The 18,957-nt window shown below is 56.1% G+C and overlaps 2 protein-coding genes across 2 annotated transcripts in view; one reads left to right on the top strand and one right to left on the bottom strand.

Annotated features, from left to right (window-relative positions):
* The first annotated feature begins 92 nt into the window (after positions 1-92).
* On the top strand, positions 93-5,801 carry AOC1 (amine oxidase copper containing 1). The gene is made up of 4 exons (XM_015828393.1): positions 93-1,629; positions 4,115-4,403; positions 5,306-5,438; positions 5,523-5,801. The coding sequence occupies exons 1-4, from the start codon at positions 93-95 to the stop codon at positions 5,799-5,801; spliced, it is 2,238 nt and encodes a 745-aa protein (XP_015683879.1).
* Positions 5,802-9,014: 3,213 nt separating this feature from the next.
* Positions 9,015-18,957, bottom strand: part of KCNH2 (potassium voltage-gated channel subfamily H member 2) — a 41,933-nt gene continuing 31,990 nt past the window's right edge. The window contains exons 6-15 of the mRNA XM_015828391.1: positions 17,756-18,181; positions 14,468-14,855; positions 13,929-14,128; positions 13,162-13,414; positions 11,196-11,389; positions 10,965-11,064; positions 10,432-10,686; positions 10,023-10,209; positions 9,434-9,623; positions 9,015-9,194 (exon numbers count right to left, since the gene is read on the bottom strand). Coding sequence (XP_015683877.1) covers positions 9,015-9,194; positions 9,434-9,623; positions 10,023-10,209; positions 10,432-10,686; positions 10,965-11,064; positions 11,196-11,389; positions 13,162-13,414; positions 13,929-14,128; positions 14,468-14,855; positions 17,756-18,181 — 2,373 coding nt within the window. The remainder of the gene's footprint in view (positions 9,195-9,433; positions 9,624-10,022; positions 10,210-10,431; positions 10,687-10,964; positions 11,065-11,195; positions 11,390-13,161; positions 13,415-13,928; positions 14,129-14,467; positions 14,856-17,755; positions 18,182-18,957) is intronic.

Here is an 18,957-nt window from a genome sequence, read left to right as displayed (position 1 = left end):
TGTGTGTGTGTGTGTGTGTGGTGTGTCCCTTCTGTCCCTCCCCTGCCTTTCCCTGCTCAGTGCCTCTTTTTCCCCCAACAGGCCCCCCCACGATGTGGATACCCATCACCTGCGCTGCGGCGATGCTCACCCTCCTGGTCCAGGCCGGCCCGGCTACGATGCCCCCGCTGAGCCCAGACAAGGCCTCCATCTTCGCTGACTTGAGCCCCGCGGAGCTCCGGGCGGTCCGGACGTTCCTGATGAGCCGCCCGGAACTGGGTCTCCAGCCCAGCAAGGGGGGCACCCTGGCCAAAAACAGCCTCTTCCTGATCGAAATGCTGCCCCCCAAAAAGAGCCAGGCCTTGTGCTACCTGGCCTCCGGCGCGCAGGCCCCGCGCCGACGGGCCCGGGCGGTGGTCTTCTTCGGCGCCGGGCCCCAGCCCAACGTCACCGAGTACGTGGTGGGCCCGCTGCCCGTGCCCACGTTCTACCGGCCCTCGGGCCGGCCGGCGGCCTTCTCCGCCAGGCCCATGAGCCAGCTGGAGTACCAGCTGCTCTTCGACAAGCTGGTGGACCTCCTGGCCCCCTTGACCCAGCTCCTGACCGACGTCTCCGGCTTCGGCCTCCGGGACTGCGGCCAGCGCTGCCTGACCTTCACCGACATCGCCCCGCGGGGCCTCGCCTCCGGCGAACGGCGGACCTGGATCATCCTGCAGCGCGCCGTCGAGGGCTTCTTCCTCCACCCGGTGGGGCTGGAAGTCCTCATCAACCACCGGCACCTGGACCCCACCCGCTGGTCCATCGAGAAGGTCTGGTACAACGGGAAGTATTTCGACACGCCGCAGGAACTGGCGCGGCAGTACGCCCAGGGCAAGGTGCCCGCCGTCAAGCTGGTGCCTTACCCGGAGCAGACCCTCTTCTCCAGCTTCGTGCCGCGCGGGAAGTTCGGCGGGGAGCCCCCGACCAACACCCACGGCGCCAAGGTGTGCGAGCCGCAGGGACGCCAGTACTCGGTGAGCGGGAACCTGGTGAAGTACGCCGGGTGGAGCCTGGCTTTCCGCCTGCGCACCTCCACCGGCCTGCAGCTCTTCGACGTGCGGTTCAACGGCGAGCGGGTGGCCTACGAGCTGAGTGTGCAGGAGGCCATCGCCTTCTACGGCGGCAACTCGCCGGCCGCCATGCAGACCAAGTACATCGACGTGGGCTGGGGCATGGGCAGCGTCACCCACGAACTGGCGCCGGGCATTGACTGTCCGGAATCGGCAACCTTCCTGGACGCGTACCACCACTACGACGCCGACGGGCCGGTCCGCTATCCCCGGGCCATCTGCGTCTTCGAGCTGCCCACCGGCGTGCCCCTGCGGCGCCACTTCGACAGCAACTTCCAGGGGGGGTCCACCTTCTACGCCGGGCTGGAGGGTCACGCCCTGGTGATCCGGGCCACTTCCACCGTCTACAACTACGACTACATTTGGGACTTCCTGCTCTTCCCAAACGGAGTCCTGGAGACCAAGGTCCACGCCACGGGCTACGTCCACACCTCCTTCTACACGCCGGAGGGGCTCGCCTACGGCACCCGTCTCCACACGCACTTGCTGGGCAACATCCACACCCACCTGGTGCACTACAAGGTTGACCTGGATGTTGCAGGTGGGTTCGCTCGTCCAGGGCGGAGACCGATATGGAGCGGTTGGGGACCTCCCCCCCCCGGTCCAAATTTCCACGGTTGTGGCCAAACTCTTCGGGACGGAAGCTTTCTCGTCCGGTTGGCTACGTCCGTGGAAACGAAACAGTCGCCGAGAATCGTTTTTCTCGAAGTAGCCTCTACAGCTGTTCATTTACCTTTATAGAACTCCTTTCTATATAAAAAAAAGTTTATCCATACTCTGAAACAGAGGTCCCCCCAATCTTTGGGACAGTAGGGACCGGTTCCGTGGAGAAAGGTTTTTTTCCACGGACCACAGAGTGTGTGGTTTTGTGTGCAACCTGCATCCCGCGGATGGGGCTTTGTGTGTTTGTGCGGACCGGTGGCTGGCGTGCTGCGGCCCCGTACCGGGGGTTGGGGACCCCTGCTCTGAAGAGTGTGCAGTTTGAACGCTGTCCAGGGTCCCGGGACACCTCCGAGGCAAAAGGTAGCGTGGGCTTGGGCTGAGAATAGAATAAAGAATAGAATAAATAGAATAAAGAATAGAATAGAATAGAATAGAATAAAGAATAGAATAAATAGAATAAAGAATAGAATAGAATAAAGAATAGAATAGAATAAAGAATAGAATAGAATAAAAAACAGAATAAAATAAAGAATAGAATAAATAGAATAGAATAAAGAATAGAATAGAATAAAAAACAGAATAAAATAAAGAATAGAATAGAATAAATAGAATAGAATAAAGAATAGAATAGAATAAAGAATAGAATAAAGAATAGAATAAAGAATAAAGAATAGAATAGAATAGAATAAAGAATAGAATAGAATAAATAGAATAGAACAGAATAAAGAATAGAATAGAATAAAGAATAGAATAGAATAAAGAATAGAATAGAATAGAGAATAGAATAGAATAGAATAGAATAGAATAAAGAATAGAATAGAATAGAATAGAATAGAATAGAATATAGAATAGAATAGAATAGAATAAATAGAATAGAATAAAGAATAGAATAAAGAATGGAATAGAATAAAGAATAGAATAGAATATAGAATAAAGAATAGAATAGAACAGAATAGAATAAATAATAGAATAGAATAAAGAATAGAATAAAGAATAGAATAGAATAGAATAGAATAGAATAGAATAAAGAATAGAATAAAATAAAGAATGGAATAGAATAAAGAATAGAATAGAATAAAGAATAGAATAAAGAATAGAATAGAATATAGAATAAAGAATAGAATAAATAGAATAAAGAATAGAATAGAATAAAGAATAGAATAGAATAAAGAATAGAATAGAATAAAAAACAGAATAAAATAAAGAATAGAATAAATAGAATAGAATAAAGAATAGAATAGAATAAAAAACAGAATAAAATAAAGAATAGAATAGAATAAATAGAATAGAATAAAGAATAGAATAGAATAAAGAATAGAATAAAGAATAGAATAAAGAATAGAATAAAGAATAGAATAGAATAAATAGAATAGAACAGAATAAAGAATAGAATAGAATAAAGAATAGAATAGAATAAAGAATAGAATAGAATAAAGAATAGAATAGAATAGAGAATAGAATAGAATAGAATAAAGAATAGAATAGAATAGAATAGAATATAGAATAGAATAGAATAGAATAAATAGAATAGAATAAAGAATAGAATAAAATAAAGAATGGAATAGAATAAAGAATAGAATAGAATAAAGAATAGAATAGAATATAGAATAAAGAATAGAATAGAACAGAATAGAATAAATAATAGAATAGAATAAAGAATAGAATAAAGAATAGAATAGAATAGAATAGAATAGAATAGAGAATAGAATAAAATAAAGAATGGAATAGAATAAAGAATAGAATAGAATAAAGAATAGAATAAAGAATAGAATAGAATATAGAATAAAGAATAGAACAGAACAGAATAGAATAAAGAATAGAATAGAATAAAGAATAGAATAAAGAATAGAATAGAATAAAGAATAGAATAAAGAATAGAATAGAATAGAATAATGTTGGAAGGGACCTTGGAGGTCATCTAGTCCAACCCCCTGCTCAGGCAGGAAACCCTCTACCATTTCAGACAAATGGCTGTCCAGTCTCTTCTTAAAAACTTCCAGTGTTGGAGCATTCATCGCTTCTGGAGGCAGGTAGTTCCACTGGTTAATTGTTCTCACTGTCAGGAAGTTTCTCTTTAGTTCCAGGTTGCTTCTCTCCTTGGTTAGTTTCCATCCGTTGCTTCTTGTCGGGCCTTCAGGGGCTTTGGAGAAGAGCTTGACTCCCTCTTCTTTGGGGCAGCCCCTGAGATACCGGAACGCTGCTATCCTGTCCCCCCTCGTCCTTCTCTTTGTTAAACTAGACATCCCCAATTCCAGCAATTGTTCCTGATATGTTTTAGCCTCCAGTCCCCTGATTATCTTTCACCCCAAAACTGACGGTGAACCTGATTAAAAAAAACGTTCCGGTCTCGTTCTTCTCCGCAGGGACGGCCAACAGCTTCGAGACGGTGGACATCGCCTTTGAGAACATCTCCCTCCCCTGGGAACCGAGCCACCGGCTGGTGCAGCCCCGGTTGAAGCCCGAGCCGCGCCTGCGGGAACGCCAGGCGGCCTTCCCCATCGGCAAACCCCTGCCTCGCTACTTCCTGTTTACCAACCCGAGCCAGAAGAACCGCTGGGATCACCTGCGCAGCTACCGCCTCCAGCTCAACTCCCACGCCGGCCTGGTCCTGCCTCGGAAATGGAAGGAAGAGAACGGGGTCACCTGGAGCAGGTGAGCTGGGACAGGAGAGAAGAGAGAGCTGGGAAGGGACCCTGGAGGTCTTCTAGTCCAGCCCCTCTGCTCAAGCAGGAGAACCTACCCCATCTCAGACGAGGGACTGTCGAGCCACTTCTTAAAAATCTCCAGTGAGAGAGGCAGGCCCTGGCGCTCCCGCACAAAGCCCCGTACGCTCCAGTGGGGGGGCGGGGATGCTCGAATGGAGGGCACTTGTGCTCACACTCAAAGCTTCACTCGTGCAAGTGTGAGGGCGCTGATGCGCAAACGGAGCGTGAGCGGAGCTTCGCGTGCGAACACCAGTGTCCTCCGCTCGCGCGAGCGGAGCTTCGCCTCCCTGCGCACGCTTGCCCGCTGCGCGCACGAGTGGAACGTCACGTGCACGGGCTTGCCCGTTTCTCTCGCTGCCCGGTGTTAAACACGCCACGGTCCAGTAGCGGGCCCCAACCCCGTGGGTTGGGGACCCCTGCTTTAGAGTAGAAGAATAAGGGGTCTCGGCCTAGTGTTCTCTTCAAGGGGGTTAGCAGAAAGATGGGGAGGCGCTTCGGAAACAAAATTGGGGTGAAGGGCAGCCTGGGCCCAAAAAATCAGAGTGGGATTTAGGGAAATAACCAAGGCAGCACCCCCCCCCCCAGTACTTGTTGGGCACAAAATCAGGAGAAGGAATATCAGAAGACGGAGGGGGGACCTGTAGCAGATACATGAGGCAGGTCCACAGAGGGTTCTGGGTCGCTAGCAGCTCTACAACTGTGTTTTCGGGAGGAAGGTATCACCATGACGGTAACGCGCCCTGCCACAGGGACAGAGGAAGAGGGAGTCAGGTCCCTCTAGACATGTGGGGTGGGGTCACCCCGGCTATGCTTGGAGGCTGACACAGGGCATTCCCCCCCCCCCGGCAGGTACCACTTGGCTGTGACACAGCAGCACGAGAACGAAGGCGTCAGCAGCAGCTTGTACATCCAGAACGATCCCTGGAATCCCAGCGTGAGCTTTGAAAACTTTCTCCGGAAGGACGAGAGCATCGACAAGCAGGTAAGAGGGTTGTACGTGTGTGGGGTGTCTGCGTGTATTTGTGTGTGTATGTGTGCTCCTTCCTGACCGACTTCTTTCCGGCAGGACCTGGTGGCCTGGGTGACGGTGGGCTTCCTCCACATCCCCCATTCGGAAGACATCCCCAACACGGCCACCCCCGGCAACATGGTGGGCTTCCTGCTGCGCCCCTTCAACTTCTTCGACGAAGACCCCTCGGTGGCATCCCGTCGCACGGTCATCGTGCGTCCCGGAGAGGCCGGGAGCCGGGATGGCGTGCGAATTCAGCGCTGGACGCCGGAGAGCCCCGGGCAGTGCGTGACGAAAGAGCCCTTCAGCTACAACGGCACGTACCGCCCGATCTAGCTCAGCTGGGACCATCCGACCCTGGAACGCAGCCGTCACCAGTTCGAAACGCGCCCGGAAGGACCTCATCCAGCGATGCCCGTGGCCAGGCAGAGGGTCCACGGGCAGAAAAAATGGGGAGGAACTTGGCATTATCCCTGTCCCAAATCCTTTCCAGGACTGGCTATCCCTCGACCGCCAGCAAGTGGCCCGAAGTCCTGCCTCACTTGCGCCCCCTCCTGGCCCATTACTGACACTGCAGCCAAGGGCACAATTTCGACTCTGGGACACAAACTTGGCAACGGGCAAGTTTCAAGACTTGGGGGTTCCAGCTATTTTCCTCCCCCCCCAGTTGTGTTTTCCCAGAGGGTAGCTTTTGGAGCAGGGCTCCTCCCCCCCCCGTGGGCCACGTGAATCCACTGTCCTACCCAGCAGGGCTGTTGTGAAAATAAATGAGATCAACCTTTCAAAGCCTCCTCCAATCTTTTGGGACCGGAAGGAGTGCGTAAAACACACTCTGGAAGGCTTGTCGTTTTAAAAGGCCAAGAATGCTCAGCCCCAAGACCCATGTGCCACCGAAGGCCCCGCCCAAAGCGCCAATCAACAGCCACTCCCCTCCCCATGTACCCCCCTCTCACAACCACAAAACCCTCGATGGCCCCTGCCCCGGAGGTCACTCTGCAAGCAGTCTCCTTGACATTGTTCGTCCGGTCGCAAAAGGAGATCCTGGGACGTTGAGACCGTCGTAAAGACGAGTCAGTTGCCAAGGGTCCGGATTTTACAACCCATGACCCCTGGGGAATGCCAGAACGGTCCTTAAGCGTGAAAAGCAGTTTTTCCAGTGCTGTTGCAATTTCGATCACTAAAAGGAACCGTCGTTAATTGAGGACTAGCTGCGCTAGTCACAGAGCGAGACGCCCATCTCTTGTCCTGGGATGGTCAGCTTCTTGCCTTCTCCCTCACCTGAGCCAGGTGACCCAGGACTATGTCCCCTCCCACCCTCCTTCCCTCCCTCCAACATACAGGGGAGTCCTCAACTTACGGCCCCAAATTTATGTCGCTAAAGGAGCAATGGGTTGAGTTTCGCCTCATGCTACGGCTTTCCGGCCACGTTCATGAAACGAATGCCCGCAGGTTGTTAAGTGAGCCTGGCTCCCTGCTTTGTCAGAAGGTCGTAAAAAGGGTACCGCGTGGCCTCCCCACCCCCCTGGGGACGCTGCGACTGTCGTAAACGTGAATCAGTTATCCAGTCTACGTCACGTCGTAAAGGGGACGCTGCCAACGGGCGTCAGGGTGAAGACGGACATCGGTCCCTTTTTCCCGGCGCCATTTTAAATTCCAACGGTCGCTAAACGAACGGTCGTACGTGGAGGACCAGCTTGGCCGAAGGGGTCCTTTTCGGCTGCCCACACCCAAGGAACCAGGTGCCACAGCCCTGGGTAGACCGATGGGTTGTGTTGTCCTTTCCCGCCACGACAATCCCTCAACGATGGCGGTGGTCCAAAGCGGGGAGGGGCACCCCTGGATGTTTTGTCTCTCCCTGCCTTGCAAGAAATACAGACAGGTCATCCTCGGCTTACGACAGCTCAGTTAGTGACCGTTCAAATTTGCAACAGCACTTGAAAAAAAACCGGCCGTTTTTCACATTTACGACCGCTGCGGCATCCTCGCGATCAAAATCCAGACGCTCGGCAACTGTCTCGTACTTATGACGGTCACGGTGTCCCGAGTGGGGTCCCGTACTCCCCTTTGGGGGAACCAGATTTGTTCAACCGCTGTGTGACTAACTTAAGAACCGCGGGGGGTTCGCTTCCCAACGGTGGCGGGGACGGTCGTAAAACGGAGCAAAACTCACTAAGCAGCTGTCTCACTTAGAAACGTAAATTTGGGGGGCTCGACTGACGTCGTACATCAACTAGCCCGAATCCTTTGCTCTCCTCTTAAACCCCCAGGCTGACCCACACAGGACCCCCCTATGAAACCCCCCCCCGAAACAGACGAGACGGGGGAGCGGTGTAGTCGTCCAGTCCAAATTTATTGGGCATCGGTTGCTACTGCCGAGGACAACATGCGGGGGGGGGGGCTGGGAATGTCGCGTGCATCCTTCAGATGTGTGGGATAAGCTGGGAGGGGGGGGTCTGGAGACCTGCCAGGTGTGGGGGGATCATTGCCCCCCCTTGATGGAACGAAACCTCCGGTACCCGAGTGAGAGGGGCAGGACCGACCCGTGACAGGTGAGGGAGGGACAGAAAAGGAAGTTGCATGCAGCGGGTTGCTGCTTTAATGGGTGGGAGGGCGTGCTTACGCAACGGGGTGTGGGAAGGAGCAGGGACCTCCCCCCGTTCCCTGCCGTGCCCCCCTTGCACCCCGTTTTTTTTCTCAGCGGGAACGCTTCGCCGCAATGCCAGCAGAGGAAGAAGCGGCGAAGAGAGTGGGGCGCGCCTGTGTAGAGAGAACGCACCCCCTTACAGAGATGTGTAGCCGCATGTGTAGTGGGGGGGGGCTGTGGAGACAGCCCTGATTCTAAGGGGGGGAGTGACCCAGCAGTAAGTGACCCACCACCTGCCCGTCCTCAATCCTCACGACCTCCGGGATGGTCTCCGCTCTCCTGTACCGGTTGCTGCTACGACCCTCCAACCAGCCCCGGATGGACTCAAGGAGCGTTTAAATTATTGCTCAGCTGGAGCCTCCCCCCCATGCAGAAATCGCTTTGGTGAAGCAAGGGGGATCGTGAAAGACCTGGGGAGGGGTCTCTCAAAATAAGGAAGTGGGCCGTGGGCCCCGTGTTGCTCTCGTCCCAGTACCACAAAGATCACAGCTCCCCAGAGTGAGACGGGGGGGAGCTTCTCGTTGCTGGGCCGAGCTGCCCTCCTCAGGGGGTCCAGCTTGTGGCCCTGCAGGAGCCCCCCCTTTCTTCCTGCTCAGCCACTTGGGGTGATCGAAGGAGGACGATAACACCACAATGTTCAGGGTCCCAAACGGCGCTCCGATCCTCGTGGTCAGTGTCCTGTCTGCTCCGCCCCCGCCGTCGTCCTCGTGACGCCACGGTTCCTGTAGCCCTCCTGCCGGTCCCCCGGGACCAGCCCGCCTGTTAAGCCAGCTAACGTCGTCTGGGTCGGCCGGGCCAGGAGGCTGCCCCTCGTCTGGGCCGCGGGGGCCCCCCGGCGATCCTTCTCCACCGTCGGCTCCCCATCGTGCGGAGAGACCCTCGTCTGGGCCTCCGTCCAGTGTCCATTAACTGCCGGGATCCGAGCAGTGTCTGTGCAAATCTGGGGGCAAGTCCGGGTCCTCCGTGGCGGCCAGCTGCCCCGGGAGTGAAAGGCGCCGTGGGGCCACGAAGGGTGGCTCCATCAGCAGTACCACCTCGTCGCTGGACTCGGCGGCGTCCACGCAGGGAGCCGGGAAAAGGGGCATCTGAGAAAGGATGAGAAAGCGTGAGCGGTCTGTGGGGCTCAAACCCCCTTCCAAACCCCCTTCAAAGGTGAAGGAAGGGGAAGCACCCACAACAGCAACCCCTGATGCCATGTCCGCCCGGTCCGTCTGACACGGCTTTGTGTCCCGGTGGGGGTTCCGCAGGTTTTTTTTTAGGGTGCTACAGAAGTTCGGGTGCTGCAGATCTGAGGACAGGGCCCCGCCTACGAGGGGACACTCACCTGTGTCCGGGTGCAGAGTGTCTGGGCCAGGATGGGGGGCAAGAGCGGGGGGTGTTCCCCCAAGGAGGGCTCGGCGTTTGGCGGAGGCTGCGGTGAGGAGACGGCGCTGTAGGTGGGGGGCACCAGGACCGCCTGGCGTTGCAGCAGCTGCAGGATGGAGCCCACGTCCGCAGTCAGGCGGTTCTCCAGCCTGGGGGGGGGAAACGACAGGGGTGGGGTGGGCGGTGAAGGCCCAGACAGACAACAAGGCATCTCTTCCACGCACCTTTGTGTGCGACACACCGGTCTCCACGTCCATCCGCCTTAGGAAAACGCTCTGTGGTGCCCTTGTGCAAGGAAAGTGCCAGAACAGGGCACCGTCCTTGGGGCACCCATCCGATTGTGCCTGCTCCGGGCAGGAAGGACCCTTCCCCGCTTCTAGCCAGCTCTTCCATCCCTGTTTCTCCAGGAGGGGTTGAGGGCTTGGAAGAACGAAGAGGACACCCCCTCACCCAAAAAGAGCATGCCCGGGACTGATTCTGCTGCGTTTGCAGGGCACAATCGGATTACACACGCACACGAACGCATCCCCGTGCCCGTCTGCTCTTACCTGTTGAGCTGCTTCTGGAGCAGGTCCAGGCGGCCCTCCAGCTCGGCGCGGTGCCGCCTGCTGCTGGCGGCCAGGGGGAGGTTGAGGGTGGGGCGGGCAGCAGGGGGGCAGCGAGGCAGCTCCTGGTACTGCCGTTCTCGGTTCTCGGTCCAGAAGCTGAAGATGTTCGACACGCCGGAAAAGGCCCCTGGGGGATACAGGAGGGAGGAGGGGTCAGCCCCAGGCACTCCTCGGGGGGGTCCCTGCGAGATGGGCAGGTCGGCCCCCTCCCGGGTCCCAGAAGCGGAGTGGGTGGCCCGAATGAAGGAAGGTCCCATGTCGTGCAGACGCCAAGCCCTCCTCCTCTTTCTGCTCCCCCATTGAGCTACGGATGGTGAGCAAAACTCACCCCCTGCCAAGCAGGCCTTACCGGAGAGCGGGTTGCAGGAGTCGCTGCTCTGCTGCTCGGGTGTGGCTGCGGAGGGAGGCACGGCGAGGGGCGCCACGGTCCGGTGGAAAGGCGACAGCTCCGTGACCCTGGCGACGGGGACGGGGATCTCCTCCTCGTCGCTGGAGGGGGCCGAGCTGCTGAGGCACGCCTCCCACCTGGGGGAGGCGGGCGACGGGCGGTTCTGGCCGAGGTGCAGGGCCTTGGGCTGGGACCTGGCGTCCCCCAGTTGCTCGTCTGCGGGACATGTAGGGGAAAAAAAAAAGTACTCTACGTGTGTCTCGAAGCACAGGCTGTGCGCGCCGTAGCCTAGCAGCGGTTCCACGCCAGGATTGCAAGCTAGGCGGGTCCAGGGTCTTGAACATTCACAGTTTGCTCGCCGGGATCGGCAACGGCAGACACGTGGGGAGAGGCTGAGGGGTCCCCGGAGGGAGCAGCGAGAAAGGTTTAATCGAACTTCACAGACCCCCTCGGAGGACCACGGAGAGAGGCGGTTTCCTCTGGCCAAGACTTACCTTTCTCGGTGCGCCGTCGGAAGGAGAGCTTGCGTCGTCGCAGGCGATTGAAGCCCCCGTTCATCTCGTCGCTGCCAGGGGATCCCGGGATCATGTTGGTCTGCAAGGCAAAGCAGCTCTTTCTCACGCGGGGAGAAGGCAAGACTCCAGAGGAAGAACGGGTCTGGGGGGGAGGGGGGGAGCACCGCGGGCAGGTGGGGAGGGGGCTAGTCCCGGCCCCGAGCCGCTCACATCTCGCAGGTTGAAGGTGATCTCCAGGTTGGACCAGAAATGGTCAGAGAACTCCGGGTACATGTCCAGCACCTCCAGCAGATCTTCCCGGTGGATCTTGTGCAGGTCGCAGTACGTCAGGGCGCGCACGTCCGCGTTGGACTTGCCGGGTCGCGCGTACAGGTTGAGGGGCTCCCCAAAGATATCATTCTTCCCTGGGGGGGTGGGGAGAGAGTGGACAAAGAAGACACAAGGGCGGTGGGACACCAACCAAAAGACGCGTGTCAGGCTTTGCTGCAGGGACAGACCACCATGCGTTGTGGAGAGCGGGAGATGAAGTGGGGGATGCTTGGGGAAACGGACATAAACGCTGTTTCTCCCAGAGATGCTGCCTCAAGGTCACCCAGCGGGGAGAAGCAGCGAACTACGTACCAACCTGCTCTAGGACTGACCGTTATGTCTGAACCTGGTCATACGGGGGGGCAATGGACTGGTCATACTGGGGGAGCAATCGGGGGCGGAATGGGGGGCAACGTTGAGGGAGGGAAAAGTACAACGTAGGGACTTGGGCGCGCGAGTCTCAGTTTGGGCATTGCAATTGTTAGCGGTCAACAATAATATACCGTTCTCCAAAAATGAAGCCAAGGATTGTTTCTATCCGAAGGTTTAAGTGCAACCGTCCGATGAAGCAGGAGACCTGACACAATTTTGGAAGGGACCTTGGAGGTCTTCTAGTCCAACCTGCAGGAGACCTTTACAGAATACCAGAGTAGGTCGCAAAAAGGATCACATGATCCAGGGACACTGCGACCATCATAAATACGAGCTTGTCAGAAGATCGCAAAAGGGGACCACATGATCCTGGGACACTGCTACTGTCATAAATACGAGCTTGTCAGAAGATCGCAAAAGGGGACCACATGATCCTGGGACACTGCTACTGTCATAAATACGAGCTTGTGAGGTCACAAAAGGAGATTGCATGATCCCGGGACACTGTGACTGTCATAAATACGAGCTTGTTGGCAGGTCGCAAAAGGGGATCACATGATCCCGGGACACTGCTACCATCATAAATACAAGCATGTCGGAAGATCGCAAAAGGGATCACATGATCCTGGGACACTGCGACCGTCATAAATACGAACTTGTGAGAAGGTCACAAAAGGAGATCACATGATCCCGGGACACTGCTACTGTCATAAATACGAGCTTGTCAGAAGGTCGCAAAAGGGATCACACGATCCCGGGACACTGCGACCGTCATAAATACGAGCTTGTGGGAAGGTCACAAAAGGGGATTGCATGATCCTGGGACACTGCAACCGTCATAAATACGAGCTTGTGGGAAGGTCACAAAAGGGGATCGCATGATCCTGGGACACTGCGACTGTCATAAATACGAGCTTGTGGGCAGGTCGCAAAAGGGGATCACATGATCCCGGGACACTGCACCCGTCCTAAATACGAGCCAGTTGCCAAGCGTCTGAATCATAAGTGTGCGGTCATGAGCCAGTTTTTCCAGCGCCATTGTAACTTTGAACGGTCGCTAAAGGAACCGGGTAATGATTTAAAGGCTAACCAGCCGACGTAATGTAAGGTGGACGACGCAAGGATAGGATTGACTCAGCAGGGTCTGTGTCTCTTTAAGAGCAAGCAGGGTCTGTATCCCTTTAAGAGCCTGAGTATAAAAGGGAAGGCTTTGTTGGGGTGTGTGTCTCTCTCTGTCTCGTCCGTTTCCCGCTGCAACTGCTGTGTTTTGCACCCTGCTGTACTAGCACGTGTATGTATATTGTTCCGGGTGTACCACTGTTTACTGTATTTACTCCTGGGTTATCTGTGTGTGCACGCTCTGACAGAGGACTCCCTGTATTCATCCGGGCCCCTGCCACCTTCTCAAGGGCCGTTCTAGGGACACTTTGGGGAGGGGGTGTCCTTTCCGTAAGACCGGAAGCGGAGCAGGGACCGGCGGCAGCCCCTTCCTCACCTAGAATGGCGACCACCACATCCCCCCGGAGGATCTCGATGGAACCGCGGGAGATGAAGTAGAGGGCGGTCAGCACATCCCCGGCGTGCACCAAGGTGTCCCCCGGCGGGGCGTGGGTGGTTTTGAACTTCATGGCCAAGGCCCGCAGGCAGCCCTTGCTGGCGCCCCGGAAGGGACGGCAGTTCTGCAGTAAGGTACGGTTCAGGTGCAGGCAGATGTCGGCTTGCAGGCACTCGGGGAATCCCTTCAGCACCTGCAGGGGGGAGAGAAGGAGGGAGGGAGGGGGGAGAGCTCGAATCGGGTCCCCGGAAGCTTCCCATCCTGAGGAACGTCCGCCCGCGAGGACCGATCCAACAAAGGAGAGGCCGATCCCGTTCTCAGAAACCATTTGTGGCGTCAAAAAAAATGTAGTGTACTCTACGCCAGAGTTCCCCGACATTTTTTTGGCTGGAGGAGGGATTGGTGTGAGCAGCGGGTGCGCGCAAACGGAGGACGTGCACATGCGCTGCCTACTACTCGGGCAACGGGGGGGATGAGTGCAAAGTGCATGCTCGCCCACCACTTCTGCAGCCCGGTTCTGAACGTCTCAAGGCCCGGGGGTTGGGGACCCGTTCTACACTCCTTGGGGGGTGCTAAAGGGAGAGACCCCAGTGCCACAGGTGTTTCCACACCCCATAATGGGGGGAGAACTGGACCCGCAGCTCACCGGTCACCCGGGGAGCCGAGACCCGCCAGGATCTCGAAGGGAGGGGTCAGACACAACTCACCGCGTTCATGTCGATGCCGTTGGTGTAAGACCAGGCGTGCTGGAAATACTCTTCTAGGCGCTGGCGCAGGGGGTTGGGGATCTGGTGGAAGCGGATGAACTCTCGCACCCGCAGCATCTGGGTGTGGTAGCGGGCAGTGCCAGAGTACAACCGCTGGATGATGGCCGACACGTTCCCAAAGATGCTGGCGTACATCAGGGCTGGCGAGACGGAAGGGAGACACCAGTCAGCGGCGATTGCTCCCGGCGCCTGGAAACGGGTTCTGCCTCGCCCACGGCTACTCCCGGGCCTCCTCTCCATTCCCAGGCTCCCCTCAGCTCCCTACTACGTGGCAAATCGGGGTAGGAACTCTCCCAATCCAAGGGGTGACACGCCGCCTGCCGCCCAGTACCCCGGGCGGGATTCGGGAAGGCTGTGCGTCGTACGCGCTTAGTCCCAGCTCGTCCCGCACGCCGAGGACGAGACGCAGAGAGGGCACCCATTTTTAAGTGGGCGCCGCCTCCCCAACTGGGCCCGCCCTCCCGACGGGCAGCACTCACAGCCAATCAGCATGACGCAGATGGAGAAGATCTTCTCCGAGTTCGTGTTGGGCGAGACGTTGCCGAAGCCGACGCTGGTAAGGCTACTGAAGGTGAAGTAGAGGGCGGTGATGTACTTGTCCTTGATGCTGGGACCCAGGTGCAAGGTGGTCTCGTTGAAGGGCTTCCCGATCTGCCCGCCCAGCGAGTGGAGCCAGCCGATGGTCTTGCCCTCCATGTTGCCGATGGCGTACCAGATGCAGGCCAGCCAGTGGGCGATCAGGGCGAAGGTGCACATCAGCAGGAAGAGCACGGCCGCCCCGTACTCCGAGTAGCGGTCCAGCTTGCGGGCCACGCGCACCAGGCGCAGCAGGCGGGCCGTCTTCAGCAGCCCAATCAGGGTGGTGGTCTGCGTGGGGAGAAGAGGCGGGGAGGGTGTGAATCTCCCGGCGGGGAAACGCGACAACTCGCCACTGCGAACTCATTCGGGCCAATTGGCCACGGTAAATAGGAGCCAGCTTTGTGCTGCAGCTGTCAAAAAAGCCAACACAGTACTAGGCTGCATCAACAGAGGGATAGAATCAAGATCAGGTGAAGGGTTACTACTTTACAAGGCCTTGATAAGGCCACACTTGGAATACTGCATCCAGTTTTGGTCACCGCGATGTCAAAAAGATGTTGAGACTCTAGAAACAGTGCAGAGAAGAGCAACAAAGATGATTAGGGGACTGGAGGCTAAAACATATAAGGAATGGTTGCTGGAATTGGGCATGTCTAGTTTAATGAAGAGAAGGACGAGGGGGGACAGGATAGCAGTCTTCCAATATCTCAGGGGCTGCCCCAAAGAAGAGGGAGTCAAGCTATTCTCCAAAGCGCCTGGAGGCAGGACAAGAAGCAACGGATGGAAACTAATCAAGGAGAGAAGCAACCTAGAACTAAGGAGAAACTTCCTGACAGTGAGAACAATTAACCAGTGGAACTACCTGCCTCCAGAAGCGGTGAATGCTCCAACACTGGAAGTTTTCCGAAATGGGATAGGGTTTCCTGCCTGAGCAGGGGGTTGGACCAGATGACCTCAAAGGTCCCTTTCAACTTTTTTTATTATTATTATTATTATTATTATTATTATTATTATTATTATTATTATTATTATTATTATTATTATTACTACTACTACTACTACTACTACTACTACTACTACTACTACTACTACTACTACTACTATTATTATTATTATTACCCCTACCAGGGTCCCGGTCTTAGCCGGGTCCACCCACAGTGTCCCCGACCCCTTTCTCGTAGCTGTTTCCGCCCCACAAGGTTTTTTGGGGGGGCAAGCAGACTGTAAGTGGGGGATTCTCCGAGGTTGCAAAGAGGGGAATTCCCCACGTTTTCCAGCTTTGTGGACCGGCGGGGGTGGGGTGGGGATGGTTTGGCCCGAGCGGCAGACACGGAGCGTGTTTACGCGCTCGCCCGCTCCATTAGCGCACGGACGTGTGCCTGCACGCTCACTCGCCACTTCTGCGGACCGGTTCCAAACGTCTCAAAGGACGGGAGTGGTCCACGGCCCGGGGGGGGGGTTGTGGGACCCTGGGCAAAGAGGAACCAAATTGTGACGCTACACCTTCGTCCGGGAAGCCTTCTCTGAGCAACAGGACTCTGCGGCTGCTCCTGCTGTTCCCCTGGCTTCACTCCGCTTCTCCCACCGGTGGACGCAGCCCCTCCCACCGCCAGCCACCCCCACGTCTCCCCTCCAGCTGTCAACAGTGGCTCTCTCATCCCCCCCCAGGGCAAAACCACTCACTGCTGGCCGGAAGGGGAAGGAGGCGAAGATCCGAGCCGCCCGTCAGCGCGGCCGATCCTTGCCGTCTCTCCGGGCGACCCGGATCCTCCATGCAGCCTGTCCGAGGGACCCGTGACGCCTCTCTACTAGCGCGGCTTCCTCCGTTCTCCCTCTGGGGTGGGCCTAGTTTCTCCCCACAGCCGAGGGGAGCCTGCGGGGGCCGGAGGCAGCGATGCCAGCTTCAGCGAAGACACAAAGCTGTCTAGATAAGAGGTCCCCAATCGTTTTGGTGCCAGGGACCGGTTCTGCGGAGAGAGGTTTTTACGTAGACCGGAGGGTACGTGGTGTCGTGCGTTGCCTGCATCCCACGGATGGGGCTTTGCTTGTTTGTGCGGCCCGGTTGCTGGCATGCCGCGGCCCGGTACCGGCCCACGGACAGCCCCTGGTCTAGACGGCCAGCCGTGCCAGCAAGGTGGCCCTCCTCCCTCCGGCCCTCTGGCATGCCAGCTTCAATCTCTCCTCCCCCTTCTCGTTGCAGGCAGGCATCCAACTGATCCATTTTGGCTCGATCAATATAAAAACCGCCTGCCGTCGGGAAGCCAAGCTCCTGTTGTCAGGAAGAACAAAAAGGGAACATCTGGCCTGCCAAAACCACAGCCTCCGCCTCGCCGCCTTGCCCCCCCTTTCGCCCTTCGGCGTCCCTGAAAGTCAAGAGCCCTGCCTTGGCCGGAAGCGCTCCAGGATCCTAAAAATAACTTTAAAAAAGCCAAGACTTTCTCAATTTTCCCTAACTCGACACGGTACAGTTAATGCTCAACTGGCAACACTTTATTTAGTGACCGTTCAAAGTTACAACGGCGCTGGAAAAAAAAGTGACTTAGGACCGTTTTTCGCCGTAGCATCCCCGGGGTCGCGGGATCAAGATTCAGCTGCTTGGCCGCCGATTCCTATTTATGATGGGTTGCGGCGTCCCGGGGGGGGTGTCACGCGATTCCCCTTCCACGACCGTCCGACAAAGTCAACGGGGAAGCCGGAAGTCACTCAGCGACCGTGTCACTCGCTTAACAACTCCGTGGATTTCCGTCCAAAAAGTGGCAAAAGAGAGGTCGTAAAAAAAACGGGACGAAACTCGGTTATGGACCGTTGCCGTGTGCTACGGTCGCGCGATCCTCCTTTGGTGACCGTCGGACCGGCGAAGCCAATGGGGAAGCTAGATTCACTTACCAACCGGGTGACTTAACCACCGTGGTAAGAAAGTGTCGTACATGGGGCCAATTCGCTTCGCCGACGTTTCGCTTAGCTGCGGAAAAGCGGGGCTCCGCTGTACGCCGTACGTCGAGGACTGCTCGTACACTGTACGCTTTTTGTAAGAAGTGGCAAACGTGGCCGGACACCAAAGGTTGCTCCTCACCCCGAGCAGGTCGAGCCTTTCTCGCTGTAGGGCCCTCTCCCCTCAGCTGCCCCCAGCGCATAAACGCACCGCCCGCCCGTCCACACACCACCACCCCGTCCACACACCCCGGTACCTCTTCCGAGCCGGAGCCGAAGATGAGCAGGTCGAAGGGGATGGCGGCCACCATGTCGATCAGGAACCAGCCCTTGAAGTAGTGGATGGCGATCTTGCCCGGGTGGCTGACCACCTCCTCGTTGGAGTTGACGTACGTGGTGCGGAAGTTGATCAGGATGTCGATGATGAACATGATGTCCACAATCAGGTCCACCACGTTGAGCGGGCTGCAGGAGTAGCTGCAGGGCCGGGGGTCCCGCCCCTCCTGGTTGTTCAGCAGGAAGGCGGCCGAGTAGGGGGTGAAGATGGCCGTGTAGATGACCAGCAGCAGGATCAACCAATCCCAGACCGCCTTGAAGGGGCTGTAGTGCAGGATGGTCCACTTATGGATGCGGGGGGCCTGCAGCTTGTACTCGGGGAGCACATCGGCGCCCAGCGACAGCACCTGGTGGGGAGGGGGGGGAGAGGAGGCAACGTGAGCAAGTCCAAACTGAAACCCCCTCCCCCAGGGTCACAGCCCCGTCCAATCCAGCCGCCCCCAAACTCTGCGCTAGCTCCCCTTTCGGGATGTGCCTCCCTCGGGTTGGACTAGATGACCTCTAAGGTCCCTTCCAACAATGTCATTCCGTGATTCTGTAAGGGTCTCCTGCTTGAGCAGGGAGTTGGACTAGATGACCTCTGAGTTCCCTTTCAACTCTGTTATACTATGATTGTGTAAGGGTCTCCTGCTGGAGCAGGGAGTTGGACTAGATGACCTCCAAGGTCCCTTCCAAATGATGCTGTCAGGGTCTCCTGCTGGGGCAAGGGGTTGGGTTAGATGACCTCCAAGGTTCCAACTCTGTCATTCCATGATTCTGTGAGGGTGTCCTGCTGGAGCAGGGGGGTGGGCTAGATGACCTCCGAGGTCCCTTCCAAGTGATTCTGTAAGGGTCCCCTGCTGGAGCAGGGGGTTGGACTAGATGACCTCACGGGTCCCTTCCAAATGATTCTATAAGGGTCTCCTGCTGGAGCAGGGGGTTGGACTAGATGACCCCTGAGGTCCCTTCCAAATGATGCTGTAGGGGTCTGCTGCTGGAGCAGGGGGTTGGGCTAGATGACCTCCGAGGTCCCTTCCAAATGATGCTGTCAGGGTCTCCTGCTGGAGCAGGGGGTTGGACTAGATGACCTCCAAGGTCCCTTCCAACTCTGTCATTCTATAATTCTATAAGGGTCTCCTGCTGG

This window comes from Protobothrops mucrosquamatus, unplaced genomic scaffold (genome assembly GCF_001527695.2).
Source record: "Protobothrops mucrosquamatus isolate PMUCROS unplaced genomic scaffold, P.Mucros_1.0 scaffold4453, whole genome shotgun sequence".
In the NCBI taxonomy this organism is placed as follows: domain Eukaryota; kingdom Metazoa; phylum Chordata; class Lepidosauria; order Squamata; family Viperidae; genus Protobothrops; species Protobothrops mucrosquamatus.
This window is presented reverse-complemented; position numbering and strand designations above follow the sequence as displayed.

What these genes read in the sequence shown, in the direction of transcription:
- AOC1 (XM_015828393.1), top strand. Translation starts at nt 93, where the DNA reads ATGTGGATACCCATCACCTGCGCTGCGGCGATGCTCACCCTCCTGGTC. An exon ending in AACGGGGTCACCTGGAGCAG is followed by an intron (nt 4,404 to 5,305) that starts GTGAGCTGGGAC and finishes CCCCCCCGGCAG; the next exon opens with GTACCACTTGGCTGTGACAC. An exon ending in ACGAGAGCATCGACAAGCAG is followed by an intron (nt 5,439 to 5,522) that starts GTAAGAGGGTTG and finishes TCTTTCCGGCAG; the next exon opens with GACCTGGTGGCCTGGGTGAC.